The sequence below is a fragment of the Oculina patagonica genome, chromosome 5 (genome assembly GCF_052425735.1).
Source record: "Oculina patagonica isolate OP01 chromosome 5, crgOcupat, whole genome shotgun sequence".
Lineage (NCBI taxonomy): Eukaryota > Metazoa > Cnidaria > Anthozoa > Scleractinia > Oculinidae > Oculina > Oculina patagonica.
The window spans coordinates 18,990,541-19,008,172 of NC_135762.1; the positions used below are offsets into that span (position 1 = coordinate 18,990,541).

Genomic DNA, 17,632 nt, shown 5'->3' on the forward strand with positions numbered 1-17,632 from the left:
GAGATAGAGCGTCAGCAATGGAGTTAGCGCGACCAGGAACATGGATGGCTGAGACCCAGAATGAATGGCGAGCCGCGGCTAGAAATAAATTGCGCAGGAGACCACCGAGGGGACCATCCGAACAGAAGCGTCTGGAGATCAAATCTGCCACGCCCTGGTTATCACACCTAAACTGAACCCGGAGTCCGCGCCAGGAAGAGCCCCACACGTGGGCGGCCAAAACGATGGGGAAGAGCTCTTTGAACGCGATGCTGGCTGACAGCTGTGAGGGTAGCCAGCGACCCGAGAACCACTGGCCGTCCAGAAAGGCGCCGTAGCCAACTGCGCCTGCTGCGTCCGTCGAGACCTGAAGATCTGATAGATGTGACCAATGAGGCGACGTGAAGAAACTGGTGCCATTCCAGTCGCGGAGGAAAACGGACCACCAGGCCAAGTCGGCGCGCGTGTCCCGGTTAAGGCGAATGAAGCGTGATTGTGAGCGAGTTCTGCGAAGGAGGTCGCAAAGGCGACGTAGGAACGGGCGGCCTGGATAGACCACCTTAGCAGCGTGATGAAGATGACCAAGAAGGGATTCGAGATCGCGGCGCAGGCAGACGCGTTTGCCTGACCAGGAGCGGAGCAGGTCTTGAAGGGCTGCGACTTTCTCAGGCGGGAGACGGGCCATGAGCAGAACTGTGTCGAGCTCGATGCCGAGGAAGGACAGAGACGTACTAGGCCCTTCGACTTTTTCGTCGGCGAGAGGGGCTCCGAGTGCCCGGGCTCGGCCTAGCCTCGCTCTCGCCCTTGGGCTCACAGCGGGCATTACTGCCTGGTACAAGTGTCGTCACGTTCTATCGTTCTTCGCGCTGTTTTCGTACTCGCTGTAGTCCGCTTTTCGCCCCTCCTTTCCCCCCTCCTTTTCCTTGGGTTGGTTCTTTTGCTCCCCTACTCCACTGATTTCTTCAGTGTGACTCGGTGCAAAGGGCCTCTCGCTGTGGTGTCGGTTTCCATAGCAACCGTCCAAGCACCTACCACTTTGCGGGCCCCTGGCTCCCCAGGGGGTCCAGGACGCGGGTGCCTTGTCCCCTTTGCATCCCACGTCACTCCTCACCGTTACGCTTAGCGAAGCGCGAACATTAATATCACATTTGCGATTTATAAAACGCACTTGCGATTTATTTATTTCCCATTTGCGATTTATAAAACGCACTTGCGATTTATAAATCACATTTGCGATTTATAAAACGCATTTGCGATTTATATATATCGCATTTGCGATTTATAAATCACATTTGCGATTTATAAATCCCATTTGCGATTTATAAATCCCATTTGCGATTTATAAATCACATTTGCGATTTATAAAACGCACTTGCGATTTATATATGTCGCATTTGCGATTTATAAATCACATTTGCGATTTATAAAACGCACTTGCGATTTATATATATCGCATTTGCGATTTGTAAATCACATTTGCGATTTATAAAACGCATTTGCGATTTACATATCGCACATTTGCGATTTATAAATTACGCATGAACGACTTCTATACTCGATGCAATTTAGAAATCGCAATTAACGTAACTGCGATTTATAAATTGCAGACTATTTATCTGCAATTTATAAATCGCAAATACAAGTTGATTGCAATTTATAAATCGCAAAGAGGAGTTGTTGGTGATTTATAAATCACAACGACAAGTTGTTTGCAATTTATAAATCACCGAGTGAAAATAATTTTCTATTTGTAAATGTAAAAGTCGCTATCTTGGTGATTTCTAAATAACAAGTGGAACATCTTTGTTATTAAGTAAATAACAAAAATAATAGCGAAAAATGCACTAAATAGTTTTTTGACACTCGGCGCCCCATACGAGACAAGGTTGCATTGCCATTTGTTTATTTACGGAAGGCTTCACGGCTCCAATGTTTTTCACGTCGAATGCTTCGTTTTCCGACAACAGAATTTTTACAACACAAATTTAAGAACCGCTTTTATTTACGGAAACTCTTGCCTGAATTTCAGTAGCGACCAGAAAAGACGTCTGACTGATTCAAGCTACTGAAACTCAAGATTTCCTTGCGTCTGAAATAATCATTGACAATTAACATTCACTTGCAATGGGATCATACTTCGATTACTTTCAGAAGGTTTTTAGTTCGGTTTCTACCGATTTTGTTCTTAAAACTCGTCGTTCACCGTCTTTCTCGGACGGTTTTTGTTTTTTGTTTTTTTTAATATACTTGTAGACAAGTAAACGGAATTACGTCTCCCGCGAATGTATCGTACTGACGAATGTTAAGGTTTATGTTTCATCACAGGTAGCCCAAGCCGCGCTCCTGAAGGAGCCGTCAACATATAGACTACATATGACATTGCGTAATAACGTTATTATAGTTGTACCTATCGGTAAGTGCCAACGAGCGAAATACTCTTTTTTTCATAAGAACAGATATTATTTTTTATAGAACTATGAAATGACACTATTAATTTTTTTTAATGGGAAAAGATTTGTTAAAAGGGGCGCCGGTTTATAAGGGTTTGTATGGGAATTTAACGATCGTAAAAAATAATTCAAAATAAAGGGAAAACATCCGATAAAATCGACTTACCTATCCTCTTCTATGCATATCTTGAGTTTCTATGCCGTTTGGGGGCGATTTGAAGCGATTTCAGTGGGTTTTAGGTTCGCTGGTTTCCTCTCCATATATAATACACAGACGAAACTAGGCGGGTTAGATTACGTCTGCGACGCAGGCTAAGGTTTCTGGACGGAAAATATTTTTAAGAGATGGTTCTCAAGGCAATATATTTTATCGTAAACACGGTGGTTTTGGAGATCGCACGCGGCAATGAGAAACTCAGTCAGATATATCGATTGACCAAACATGATTCAGTTCTTTTATAACCGTGATAGAGCTGCTTATTTCGAGAGGATTCGCACAAATATTCAGAAGTCACCAACGATTAAGCAAAGGTAACAGACATCTTTCTTTTCCTTACGTAGTGTTTGTTTTGTACTGTCTTATTGCTTATACTTCGGATTTATTCGATGAATTAAACTGGCTTACACGTTTGTAAGCGAGCACTTGTGTCTGTTATTTTCGTGTTTTGTACTCTAATTTTGCAGTTCTTGATATTCACCTCTGAAAATTATACTAAAACAATTATTCGCCTCAGGTTCAATGATAGCTGTCACCTTTACTAGCGCATTTAGGAACACAGTTTTTTCGCCATCGGAAAACACCTTCAAAATGAACACCGAGTTGATAGAGTTGGCGACCTGACTACCAATTTTAAGATCTTAAAAAAATGTTAGGGAAAGTTCGATTGCTTGATCCACGAAATGTTGTGGATTCGCATGAAGAAACTGAGCCTTAACACTCAGTCGGAGTCGATTCGCGCGAAAGTCTTTGTTTTGGTTCTAAACAGAGATTGCACTCATTTCCAGTGTTTGACACCTCACTGGAATAAACACGAACGCTGAACAGTTTTTTTAATCTTAATCTAATTTTATTCAATTTTGCACCTCTACTTTTAGTATAAATTAATTTCTTTTTGTGAACGAATTTTTAACTTGATAATGGTGCCAAGATGACACCAAAACGTCGTCATTCAGTTTTTTCCCTTATCTTCATTATTAACTATCTTAACTGTGTTTTAAATTTAATCTGTTTGACTTACCTTTTCAAAAACATATCTTGTTGTTTTATCATCTATCCACTCATGCTCTTTAACTCTCTTCTTGAAAGTCTTCTTAATCTCACCGATCATTGACTGAGTCTGGAAAACGTATCGTTTTCAATCAGTATTGAGGCCAGTTGCAATTCTAGTGACAGCTAAATCCATGCATGTAATGATGAAACGGCTGCATTTTTGCACACTTTATTTATAAATACAAACAGAGCTACTTTTCATTCTAAAAAAAATACAGAGTTACATTTCACTGAAAATAAAGCTGTTACCGAATTTTGAGCTGCGCTCTGCAGTGCTTCCAGTGCCCTTCAGTGGGCATTTATTGTACGCTGCATTAGTTCCAAGCCATGGACACTTAATAGTTTTTAAAAAAGAAGCATTTGAACCCAAACTTTCAGGCCTTGTCCACATTAGCCCGGGTAAATTTGAAAACGCATCTTTTTTTTGCCGGATAGGCCAACCGTCCACACTGAAAAGGCGCTTTCGGTCACCAAAAACGGTACTTTTCAAAAACGCTCTCCAAAGTGGGTAAATTTAAAAACGACGGGTAGGTGGTGTAGTGTGGACGGTGAAACCGGGCGAAAACGGAACTTTTTGAAAACGCTGACATCAAATAGTCACGTGGTCTCTGTCAAAACAAGAAAGATGCAGCGTTTCTGCAACTTAATGAAGGTGGCTGATAACCGTTTTCAGCATTTTCCAGCCCTTAATTAGCTTATACTCTGATGGGTCAGTACTAGAACAGTACTAGAACACACCTTAATTTTTGCTTTCATTGTTAATAGGTCAAAAATGAGCTCGGTTAACCCAATTTTTATTGTTGAGTTAGGATCGAAATTTCTCGGTACAATTTTTGGCAAACTTAAAAAATTCTATCAAAAGGGTATAAATGTGGCTCTGGATCCCTCTAATAGAATTGTGAAATAATAATTATAGCGGACCTCCTGCGCGTGCCGAAGGCGCGCTCGAGCGGAGCATCCATTGGCAAGCAAATGGGAATCCGTTATCCATGGAACCGAAAAATTTTGGGAGTCGCGTGCGTAAGTACGTACGCACGGATTAGGCCTGGGGACGAGGTTCCCGTGGCTAAAGATTACGCGGTAAACGTCTGAGGAGTTTTTTTTTTTTTTTGTTTTTTTTTTTTTTGTTTTTTTTTGGATGGTATATAAATTTTTTTAAATATTTTTTTTTTAATTTTTTTTTTTTTTTTTTTTTTTTTTTTTTTTTTTTTATTTTTTTTTTTTTTTTTTTTTTTTTTTTTTTTTTTTTTTGCTAAAGAAAAGTAAGAAAATTACAAACAGCTTTTAATGCTCGCAGGGCAAGACAAAATATAGACAACGGGTAAAATTACTCAGCGACACTACACAGCAAAACATCTGAGAGGTTTATTATCCAACTTCTCTATTTTGTTTGTCTTGAGTGTATCGAAACCTCGATGCGCCTTCACGCAAAAAATATGGCTCTCGTTCGATCGCTACACGGTTAAATTTTAGTTTTATTGGTCTCTGGTCGCATTTTTCGTAACCGTAAAACGAGCAATTGACCTAATCTTCTATCGACTGAATTATGTGGACGTTTCAGTTTGATCTAAACAAAGTTCTCTGATGGTATGAAAACGCGGGAAACTTTGTTGCGCGGTGTTCACTGTGTTGGCTGAATGAATCCGCGAGTAAGAGGAGCGACTGAAAACTTTCTTACTGAAATATTTCTCGCACGATGTCCTCAAAAGTCATCTATATTCCGTGAAATAGTGGAAAATCAAAAAGATTGACGAGGAGACCCGAGATAATTGCGAATGATATTCCTTGTGCAAGTCAGGTTTGCTTGTCATAGTTCTGTTGTTTGCCGTTGAATCTACGGCTGTCATCATCAAGAATACAATAACTTTAGCAAATGATAATGTTAAAACGAAGCTAGCCACTGCATGGATCAAGTCCTTTAAAGAAAGAGACAGGACTCTGATGCAAGGTAACAACCTGTACTGAATTGCTGAGCCAAATTTTATGACAGAAAATTTCATGTTGTTTCACGCAGTTTCGATAGATTTGGTCGGCAAGGTTAAGATCTATCCGTAAATACTTTGCCGCTTTCAGTCGCTTTAATATGTAGTACATTTAAGTTTATGCTTACATGTCGGTTGATTTTTTTTGTTCCCCTGAGTTGGTTTTATTTTGCATTTTTGCTATGGATTTACTGATTATCTATTGCCGTAATTTTCTTTGGCCGTATAAATTCGAATACCATTCCCTTGCCGTGAGGCCTTGCCGTGATGTTCTGTCAGATGAAAGTAAATTTCTTATTTCTGTGAGTTTTTTGCGACTTTCAGCCGCACATTTTCTCAGCAGAAAAAATTCATACAGTATAAGTGACGTTTTTAGAAGTGTTGAGCGACGTCAAAGTAGAAAGCTCGAGCAAAATTAATTTATTTAAACTAAATTTGTTCTGAAAATCATGTTTACCCCACCGAGCGCGAGGTGTGAATACAAACTGACTCATATATATTTTTTTTCTTGAGTAAAGCTCACTTTTACACTGAAAAACTACACTGAAAAGAGATGATTTAGTAGAAGTTAAATTTTTTTTAAACTGTGCATACGGTAAGAAATAAAAAATAACCATCGATTTATCTTGGATAATGTCAGAAGTACATGATCTAGAAGTCCACATCTCTGGTAATGGGACTTGTGCTATCGGATTTGCGCGTGCGCTATTTTTAGAACAGGCCTCGCGCGCGAGACGCGCGAGAAAATTACGTAGACGGCTTTTCGCGCGAACTAGTAACCAATCGCGTAAAAGTATTTTTTACAGCGCGCCTTTGATTGGTTGAACAAATTTTTTAAGTTGACTGAGCAAGAAGAACCTAACTGCTGAAAACAAGCGAACGGCACCACGAAATTTCTTACTGTTCAAGTTGTTGTTAAAGATGATTTCCAGTCCGTACTGCGCAATCTCCGCCTGCAATGTTGGTGAGTCTCACAAACAGAAGAATGTTTACTAGCAAAAATAAAAATTCCGGGACAAAACTTACCTTTTTCTTCATTATTAACGCCAGATATCCTTGCAAAACAATAATAACGGGTAAAAGAAGCTCGACGGTATTTCAAACGGACGTTTTAGCTCATCGTGAATTCTTGAACGAAACGATCCGTCATGGCGAACTAAAAAACTTCATGTACGCTATCACCGAAGTGTAACGTTTCAACGAATTCAAAACAAAAATGAAAACAAACCCTGAGTCTGCGCAGTACGGACTGGAAATCATCTTTAATCAAAATGTGCATTTAGTGGGGATTTAAACCTACCGGATACGAATCACTGGTCTCCTCTTCTGTCGATGATAACAGCATTGAAATCGCTAAAAACATTGGAGCATCCAGTAGAATGTGTTGTGCTTTGGAGTCAGAGTAGAGTAGGCAGCGAGCGTAAAAGAAACTAGCTGACTGCTTCGACCGGCTCAAATTCAAAATGTAAAGACACTTCAGATGAATGGAACTCAAGAGAAAAAGACGGCTATTACATATGGGAGATGCCTTTTTACATCTTGGTACAGGTTTATTGCTATTGTAGAAAAGTCCGGCTGTCCCTGAAGTGGTTAAAATCGGGCGCGACAACTGTAAGATACACTGTAAGTGCGAACACCAGCTTGATCCATGCATGTGACAACAACATTCTGCTTCACGATCAAGCCCTTTTTCAAAGCCTAAAAGGACAGGACGGCTACACAAGAGAAAGAAATATTTTGGGGTGACTATTTCTGTGGTTCTAAAGGTGTCTTTAATTTGGAGTCCTTATGCGTGCAGAGCGGTGAAAGCACAATATTTCTAGACCTGAACTTAAACACATGTAAGGGAAGCCAGAGTACAGCATTTTGAAAATACATGCCTCCCGCCTTTCGGATTCGGAAAATGGAGGTTCTTTTCGAGAAGTAAATCTGTGAACTTTAATTTAAGGTAAGGTACATGTTTATATATAAATGAAAATGCGAGTTAAATTCACTGAACGATCATGTTTTCATTCATCCTTTTCCAATATACCTCAAAGTATACAGTCAGTTGGCGCCGCAAATAAATAAATAATAAATTTTCTATTTGTTGTTCAGTAATTAAGCTTAAATACGACGAGACTTTATACTTTCCATATGAAAGTTTAAGGTACTTATTTTCATAACTCCTTCGTTAAAATACAAATATTCCGAATGTTTGTTTTGGGAGCTCGCTAATGGAAACCGGCGACCGGTTGCCTTTTCACTTGCCTACAAACTTTAAATTTCAACACTGTCAGACGGTTATATATTAAAATCAAAATTTAAGAGTAATACGACTGTCAAAACGCTAGAGTTAAAAATGATGGCCAATGAAAATAATGTGTTTTCAATTGTTGTATCGCTCGCTTTTCGAAAATATTCCCAAACAATTTTCAGTTAGCAGTTTTAATATCGAAATTCAGAAAACGAGTATTCCAAACGAGCTTCAAGTCGTGGTTATTTTTGTAGCTCAGGAGCAAGACAATATTATTTTGTTGATTTAAAGACGTTCAGCAAAGCGAAACATACATTCTTTAACCAAAAATTAAATATTTTATTCTACCAATGGTTTCGTTTTCTTTGGTTTTTGTTCCCCCTTCGAGCGCGCATAATTTGCCTGCGTAATATTAAATTCAAGGAGTTTATCACTGTATTGAAACGGAAAGCAACTTTTTCCATCTCTGGTTATCATCGGATGTTTTTCCATCACAGATCTCATAAAATTAGATCGATGCTTCCCCTTTATTTAGGAGTATTTTTTTGAATTTGTTTTTAGTTTTAATTTTTTTCTGAGTGAAATGTTTTATGGCAAGGTCACACGGCATTTTCTCGCGCGTCTCGCCGCGCGTCTCCCGCGTCTCCCGCGCAAGGATGTAATAAAAATAGCACACACGCAAATCCGATAGCACGCGCCCCAATGCTAGATGTGGACTTCTAGATTATGCACTTCTGATAAAATGTTTAAATTTGCAAACGCGAGCAACCCATTTGAGTGCACCGATGTTAAGACAAATACAGGCATGAAAAGTGAGACGGGAATATTTGTCCACGAAATATTTGACGTATCTTTTGTATAAAGCAAATCGAAACTATTTTCTTTTCTTAGAAAGCAGTAATAATAATAATAATAATAATAATATAAAGTATTTAATGAAGAGGCATCCAATCACTTAAGAGAGATGATTATTTTTGTTGTACCGTAAGACAATCATTTTAACAATCGATCAATGGTTAAAATGATTGTCTTCATTAAATATTTTATATTACAGTCGAAGCGCCCTTAACGGACACTCTCGTAAGCGGACAGCTCTACTTACGGCCGCCTTGTTTGAAACCCCGTTTTAACTCCCATACAAACTCTGTATTTTTACATTCTCATAAGCGGACATTCCCGTCAGCGGCCGCGGACACTTTCAGAGATTACGACTTAGACTTTTTCTTTGTTTTTTAAGCTCCCTTAAGCGGACACCCCAAAGAAAATCCTATAAACAAACTCTGTATCTTATTTTTATCAGTCAACTTCACATCGCCGTTTGTCACAATGATTTTACAGTATTTACAGTACCATATTTCAGTGTTTGTTTTGCCGTCATCCACGTCCGATTACATTTCGAAACACCCCTTACATGCATCCCAGGATGCATATGCTCCCGAAAGCGGCCATCTATCCCCTACACCTCCAGTGGTCGCTTACGAGAACCATTCTCGTAAGCGGCCAGCTCCAGTTATGGACAGTTTGTTCGCGTCCCGAGGGTGTCCGCTTACGAGAGCTTCGACTGTATTATTATTATTACTGCTTTCTAAGAAAAGAAAATAGTTTCGATTTGCTTTATACAAAAGATACGTCAAATATTTCGTGGACAAATATTCCAGAAATGTATATGTAAAAATTTGTCTTGCATCTTTGGGCCAGCATATACATTTCTTTTTATTCTTACAAAGCAGAAAATTAACTCTTAAATAATTTTTACGAGGCCATGAGTTGTTCTGCCTGGAGATTATTATTTATGTTCTGCAGTAAGACATTCATTTTAATATGATCGATTTAAATTTGTCTTGCACCTATGGGCCAGTGTATACATTAAAGCTTTGAACGAATAATATTTATCAGAATGGAAACATTGTTAACTCCAGTGAAAATTAAATAAATGGGGATCTCCGCTTTTAGCCTTGCCTAAATCTATATATTAATTTTTAACGAAACAATGGTGAGGTTACGGACTGGTAGGAAAGAAGTGGCTTAAAATTTAAAATACTCAGGCCTACGTTTTCGAATTTGACAGTTTTACTTGGAAAAAATTATTTTTAAAAACATTGATCACGGCTTATTCACTTCTTGGAGAACTGATGCCTTTCTTTTGTTGTTCAAAGGCTACTTTGTTGACCAGTGACATCAGTGATTGCACTCTCACCTGCACAGCTCTAACCTAAAAACATACTCATATATTTGTAATGGTTTTTGAGTCTAATGCTTGCGTGCGCTTTGCGCAGCGCATTAGACTCTTTGTTATATGAAAAAGCTGTTAGCAATCCCAAGGGAATGGTTCGGGATCGATAATCGTTCGCTGTAATGTAGAAAACAATGATCAGCTGCAAGAACGGACTCCGTACGGACACGCACGATAGTTTCAATTAAAAACAGCCAATCAGCGACACGTGTTCCCACGCATAATTAAAAGTTCTTTCTCAAGTCACGATTATTCAACACTTGAACAGGACGAAATAATTTTCCAGTTAAGACATTTGTAAGCTTGTGAAAATAAATCTTCGTTTTCAGTTCAGTTAAGACTTGTGTTTTCGTCTTGTAAAAAGAAGACGTTGAGAAAAAATTTCGACGGCGACTCGCGTTTATTACACAATGCGACTTTATTTCGTTTTAAAAAATAGAAAACTTTACCTCGGTTTTATTTAGTCACGTTTTGACCAATTTTTTCTTTACAGTGCAAACAAAAACCTTCAAAAATAAAAGATGTAAATGTAAATCAAGTTACGCGACTAAATCAATGCGTTTGTTTGGCCGCTTTGCAGTATAACACTGTCCCGGCCTTTGCCATACACGAAATCGAATTCATGCTTTTACGACTCTCAGAGATCTTAAGTTCTTCTTACAGCTAGAAAAATCATAAAATGGTACATTGATATGGAAGTGATGATCGCGAAATTTGTACATCATGATAAACAGTCTTCGCTCCGTGTATGTAGCCGATAATAATTGCCTAGTTTCCAGCGTTCAAAAGGTCATCATATATTGACGTGAGCATTTACACCCGAGGAATTCACTAAGTGCTTACAGTACAATGGAGTAACAGTCACTATTTCAGTGCTTATTGCAAAATCTGTTCAGAGTCACACAAAATGGTATAACGATTGAGTTCTCAACCTTGTTTATGAACATGCTTTTTGTAAATCGTCACGCAATCTTGTCCAAATGTTTATCGTTTCTGCTTACGGACAAACGGAAGAAGTACTCAACTCCTTTCTACTTAATTTTGTGAAGCATATACTATGACTGTTCGTTTTCATCCATAATCATCCACGATGCCCCTAGCTGCTATAGCATTTAATTAAACTCCCGAACACAAACCTCTAACCAATTTTAACCGGCACGAAAACCGCGCAACTGATCACTATGCCATACGGCATTAGACTCATGTCACCCTTGGTGACCTATTTTTTATACTTTTGACGTTTACCTTCGATCGCGCAATTGTAATTGCCAGTGGTATGAGGAGTAGATATAAATGGGTTTTATAGCGTGGCTAGTACAAATAACATGATGATTTGTCCTGGATTTGTATAATTTAGTGAGTTTGTGGCGGTTTTAAACTCAATAGCGATTTTTATAATGCCATCCAGACCTTATGTTGATTTACAAATGAATGCTCGTGCATCATGCGCTTGTTGTTTTTGTTGATTTTGTCAAATTTTACTATCAGTAATGGGTAGCCACTCGTGCACCAGATAATTGGAAGTTCTTTCCTCACAGACCTCATAGTTAACTTCATAGTTTTTTTTTAACGTCTTTTGTTGCGTGGATAAAACTGTTTTCAGATTGAAAGAAAAGTACACTTATACTGCAGAACGAACGTCTACAGGTTCGGGTCATATTTTATGGGGAGGGGGGCTGTTGAATGCGAGAAATCAACATCAAAAACCTTATTACGACTCTCCCTATAAGCTCAGTAAACGTTTTTGGCCTTTTTCAACGGATACTCTAGATAGCTGTCAGACAGCCAAGCTCTAAGTTAAACCTGACAAGGCTGCAAAATATGACAACTAAATCATCAGTTCCAACGCCACAAAGCATACAGGCGCTAAGTTGCCATTTGACAATTTGCTAATAAAGATAAACCTTGACTGACATTGTTGTCCAGTTATTTGTTAATGTGCTTAAACCCTAGCCAGAGTTTGATATACAGGAAAGATTCTGTTTGCGTTAATAAAAGACATCAGCTGGTTGTCAATCAAAACTTTTTTGACCGTCCTTTTTTTCCCCGTGCAGCCGACATAGTCTCAGTGGTCTCCAGTAAGCGTCAAAAATAAGTGAATAAAATTAATTTCGATGATTTCCCATTATTTCATGGTATCTGGTTATTAGTTTCAGTGAAGTGCCTGTTAGCAAGGTCACACGTCATTTACTCGCGCAAACATGATGCCAGGCCCCCTGGCAAGATGCGGACTTTTAGGAATTATAGCAGACTTCTGTTTTAACTAATACCTTGGCAATTGCCGACTGGTCGAAGAAGCTCTTTATGTAAAGGGAACCTATTGGAACACCCATGTTGTCATTTGTGATTCCTGTACATGTGCGCCATCTTGGGTCTGTGTCCTTAACTCCAGATATTCGCTCGTTAAACTTGGCTCGAGCCATCCGGAATGGGCTAGACAAGAGGCTGACTTTATCGCGGATCATCTGCCAGACCACGTAGTTAGACAGCAACCTGAAAGTCATAAATCACATCAGAAACTAAACTAATTTTTTACTGATTATGACCTCATCAACGACACTGCTAGGTGGAAAGTGTAACCTGGTTTAAAAGGAAATTAGGATGAGGCATGATGCAACAATCTCATCTTTTATGTTCCTCTTTCAATAGGCTCGATTTCCAGCCGCTTTTCGGGAAAATGGAACAAAGACCGGACTCGAGGAGGCGGCGGAAATCGAGCCTACTCTTCCAACTGCCCACGATTTTCTATTTATTTTGCTCGCTTTTCTGACCACGACTTAGGTACCTTTCGATTAAGTACCCTCCAACTGCCCATATCCTATTAAATAGAGTAAGGCAAGGCAAAAAGCGGAGCTCCCCAATTAGTTTTTATGTTCCTCCAAGTTTAAACGTCGTCTATCATTTGTAATTGACAACAACAACAAAAACAACAAGGTTTATTTGGACTGCAAAATTACTAGTTACTACTTAGACAATAAATAAATTAAAAATACATACAGTTGCTGGTCACCCAAAATATCTAAAAAGCTAAACTAGTTGGATGACCACCATTCATTAATTTAAAGTAAATATAAGGTCATGGAGATAGATTAGAGAACAAATAATTCTTAAGCATGTATGTACAATAAAAACGATAATAGTAAAAAAAAAAAAAAAGAAACTGAGATGGCAGAAATACCAGAATTGACAGCGCTGTATTGAGTTGGGTTCCTCACGTACGCTTTAAAATAAAATTCTTTAATAAACAAAAGTAGACGAAATTCGAAAAATCCATCTAGCTTTCAAAAAATACACCTATTCTTTGCTCATTTTAACAGTTCCAGCAACGATTATTTTATGAAACTTCGCCTCCACGCAATGTAAATTCAAAGATAGCCGGTCATGTAAGTCATTTTAAAGCAGTATTTTGTGTGAACGAATTTGTTTGTTGGCAGTTTAAAATTCGCGAAGCGGTGATCGCTACGGACGAAGTAATCCACTTGTTCTTAGCCGTCTTGGCTTGGTTTATTATTAACTATTCTTTCTTATCGTACGTGTTGCTAAATACTTCACTGAATTTTATATTGATAATTGAATGATTTTCCTTCGTTTTTTAGTTAGTTATGTGCAGTAGAAAGAGTCTGAACTCAGGTGACTCACCACGAAACCGGCGCAAATATTTATTTACGAATCTAAATCTTTACGAGCACCGGATTTTAGCACACTTTTTGATATAAAAAGTGCAAGCGAGTAAACTGAGCATGTGGATATATATAAACTGCCGATAATATATTTATACTGGGGTGTAGTTTCTCTGTTTGCTTTGACTTGTTTGCGCGTAGGAAGATCTGAAAACCGACACAGAAGTGACACAACTTGATAAAGTACAGTAAACAGATTTTCACAGACTTAACCTTAGTGTTCTCAGTTACGTATGTCTAATACCTCATTTTTGGAGAGCGCTTGTCATGTCAAATTCTGCAGGGAAAACATTTCAACCCAGCTCAATAATTATCGGAGACAAAACGGCAATTTCCTAAAACCTCACTACAGCACCACCGACCGTATGAACAAACAGCGAAGTCTTTATCCTTCACTTCAGTACTCAAAGAACTTGATCGTTCAACGGGAGAAAAGTCTTTAACTTGTACACAAAATACTGACATATCGGTTGTGTAGCCGCGGGGAGCCGCAGAAAAGCGCGAAAAACTGACTATGGCCGCCATCTTGCACGACGTGCGCACGGTAGGCGCACGCGCCCGCGAACCATGCCGCTAGCTAAGATGACCATGAAACAAGAAGCTTGAAGAAGCTTGAGAAGCTTAAAATCGGGCGGTTAATGATTAACTATCTGTTTTGACTTGAAAGGCAAACACTCAGTCGGAGGTTTGCTTAAGTCACAGTCTGCATGAGCCGTTTTAGTGTGTAGAACATAATATCTGGAATGTTTTCAAGATTGCATTATTACTTTACGACATAATGGTCTCAATTTATAAATATATTTCGCACAATACAAATAAACGATTGAACTAGACGACTAGAAAATATAATTTTTTAACACTTAGCAAAGTGCAGCCTTTTTGAAATACTTAATAAAGGCGGGGTTTTACCTGAAGACCATTTTTCCAACGCTTTAGGTGGCTGATGCATTTCGGTATTTTCCAGCCCTTACACTTTGATGGAACACTACGTACTACAACTCTTTATCAGGTAACTACTATTGTCAAGAAAATGATCACAACTTGTTGACCAGTGATTAGGCATTTGCTTCATACCATTACTGTAATAGCAACTGATGAAGAATAGTAGTACTGACCCAAAGTATAGGGGCTGGAAAATACTGAAAACCATTTCAGCCGCGTTTCAAGAAATCCAGAATTGAAGCTTAGAATTTGAAGTTAAAAATTGGTGGACGGACACCAAACAGTCCCCTGACAACCTGGAGTGCTCTTGCGAGGGGGTAAACTGTTTGGTGGTGTTTCCATTTTTTTTTTCTTCAATCCCTTCTTTAAATCTCTTAAAATTTCATTCAAACTCAGGTAGAACCCCACCTTAAGTTTTGTTCTTGTGAGAAAATAACAGAAGTCAAAGGTTGCGTGATATAACCAAACAGATTTTAATTATCCCTCCCTTTCCCTCTCCTTAGCCTTTCACCCCCACCTGTCCCTCCCTTTCTACTCCCATCCTCCCCCTCCCTCCCCTCTCCTACAGTCTTTTACTCCACCCTATCCCATCGAGCTTTTTACTCCAATTACCTCCACCCTCACCAGCGTTTTGGGGGAGGGAAGGGGTGACAGTTACCCAGTAGTCCGAGGTCTGCATATGTCACGCAGTTTCCGTGAACTCTAGAAGTCATCTTCTTTTTAACACACACGCCTAGGCAAGCTCCAGCTTAGGTTTGAAAATTTGTATTGCGTTACAAATCTTCAACAAAATCAGCTCAAACCAGTTGAATGGCATAAAAAGGAAATTCATTTCACGTCAGAACAAAAAAAGAATAATGTGGAAATATATATAAGCGTTAGGGCCTGTTTACAAGCAGGTAGGGTAACCCTAGTGCTAGGGTTACCCTAGCAGGAGGGTTACCCTAGCACTCCCACATTTCTTCTTTTTTTCATCGACGTGTTTACAAGGCAGCTAGGGTTACCCTAGCACTAGGGTAACCCTAGCTGAGCGCTAGGGTTACCCTAGCGCCTTGTAAACGCTCTGCTAGGGATAGCTCGCCTACCCGGGACAACTTTATTTTGGCTCTAAGAAGCTAAATATGTTTAAAAAATACCGACAAAAACAGCGAATTGTGACCAAGAAACATCGTGTTCATTCACAATTTGTTTTTTTTTTTTTTTTTTTTTTTTTTTTTTAATATTTTTAATTTCTTGCCATACAAACATACAGTACAAAATTACAAAGAAAAAAGAAACACTACTTACAATTTAAACATTACTTACAGTCCTAACGCTACTTACTTACACTAATACAATACTTACACTACAACAATAAATTATAACAAGCTTAACATTACTTACTACAAACAAGCGCACGTTAAAAAATAAACAAGGTATATTAAGCTATGGAGAGCAGAAGAAAAAAGAGACATGCAAAGCAAACACCAGCTTTCTAAACAAAAGGTCAAAAAGCAGGTTTCGAAAAAATAGAGTGACCTAAAATATTTTCGGTTGAGTTTTTTTAAAAGGTAGAGTGGAAAAAGGAAATAGTCTAACTTAATACAGGAATAAAGATATTCCATTTTCTGTAATGTTGAGCAAGTGTACCTTTTTTCCTGGCAATGTAAAATTCTAATTTAAGAGTAGCTCTTAATTTAGCCTTAAAAACTGGTAAAGAGGGTTTAATCTTATCAAGCTTACACCTATAAATAAAATATTTTCCAAGAAGAAGAATATGGTTAACTACCATAGAGTCTGTATCGATATCAAACTTACCAAACAAAACATCGGTGAGAGAAAAATTTAAAACTTCATTCTTATGGATGGCCAACCACGACAATACCTCTTTCCAGAATACCTCGCTTGCTTTACAAAGAAACAATAAATGCTCGAGGGATTCATCTTCAGAGTAACAGAAAGCACATAATGGCGAGTCTACAATCTTAAATTTATAAAGTCTGTCATTTGTATACACAATATGGTTTAGTAATTTGTACTGAAAAGCTCTTAACTTTGTATCCAAAGTAACACTAAACGCTAGAGAATAGATTTTCTTCCAATCGACGGAGAGATTTGGATAGTCATTTTTAAATTTCTTTTGGGCAGTAGGAGGAATTACTTTACGAGAAAGAAACTCTTCATAAACTATTTTGGAGGGAATGTTAGAAATATCCAACATTTCCCCCTTTATTGGCACTTCAAAAGAATTTGCAGGGCAGGAGTATGGTTCACGGTATATACTCTCACCCTTGATAATGGAGCGCCATTCCTTTGGAATGGCACTGACTACTCCCATTAAAAGGAAAAATTGACTAGGTGATAGTTTTGACCTGAGAACTTTATCACTTTCCAGAAACGTATTGTCTTTAGAGACTAAATCTCCGATTTTGCTTATCCCACAGTTTATGCGGAAAAAGGCATGATATAAAGATTTACCTTCACATAGAATGTTTTTATTATTCCACAAGTATTTGTCGTGTTTTTGCACTGGAACGGAATTATTTTCGAATAACAGCTTCTTACGACAAAGTTTGTGGTAAAATGTTTGGCGCTGCATATGTGAGGTCATTCCATTACATAAGTATTTATAGTTTCTCCATCAAAAGCGTTCCAACTATTAAAAGAATTGTTCTTGGGACGTTAATGGTCGTTAATGAGCTTGGAAATTGAAATATGATTTTACTGGAACAGATAAACAGTTTAAAACTGCGTAACTAAAACTAAAATCGGTTTTGGCGCTTAGATTATTACCCGTTACATGCTATATTTACAGCGTAACCGGTGTAAGTTGACCCGGGTAGTAGGGTTACCCTACCTGCGAATTTTTGCTTGTAAACCC

At 38.5% G+C, this 17,632-nt stretch overlaps 1 protein-coding gene across 1 annotated transcript in view; it reads right to left on the minus strand.

Annotated features, from left to right (window-relative positions):
* The window catches only part of LOC144653134 (endothelin-converting enzyme 2-like), a 116,181-nt gene that overhangs the window by 88,661 nt on the left and 9,888 nt on the right, over positions 1 to 17,632 (minus strand). Inside the window, exons 6-7 of the mRNA XM_078513057.1 lie at positions 12,421 to 12,643; positions 3,668 to 3,766 (exon numbers count right to left, since the gene is read on the minus strand). Of these exons, the coding sequence (XP_078369183.1) occupies positions 3,668 to 3,766; positions 12,421 to 12,643 (322 nt within the window). The remainder of the gene's footprint in view (positions 1 to 3,667; positions 3,767 to 12,420; positions 12,644 to 17,632) is intronic.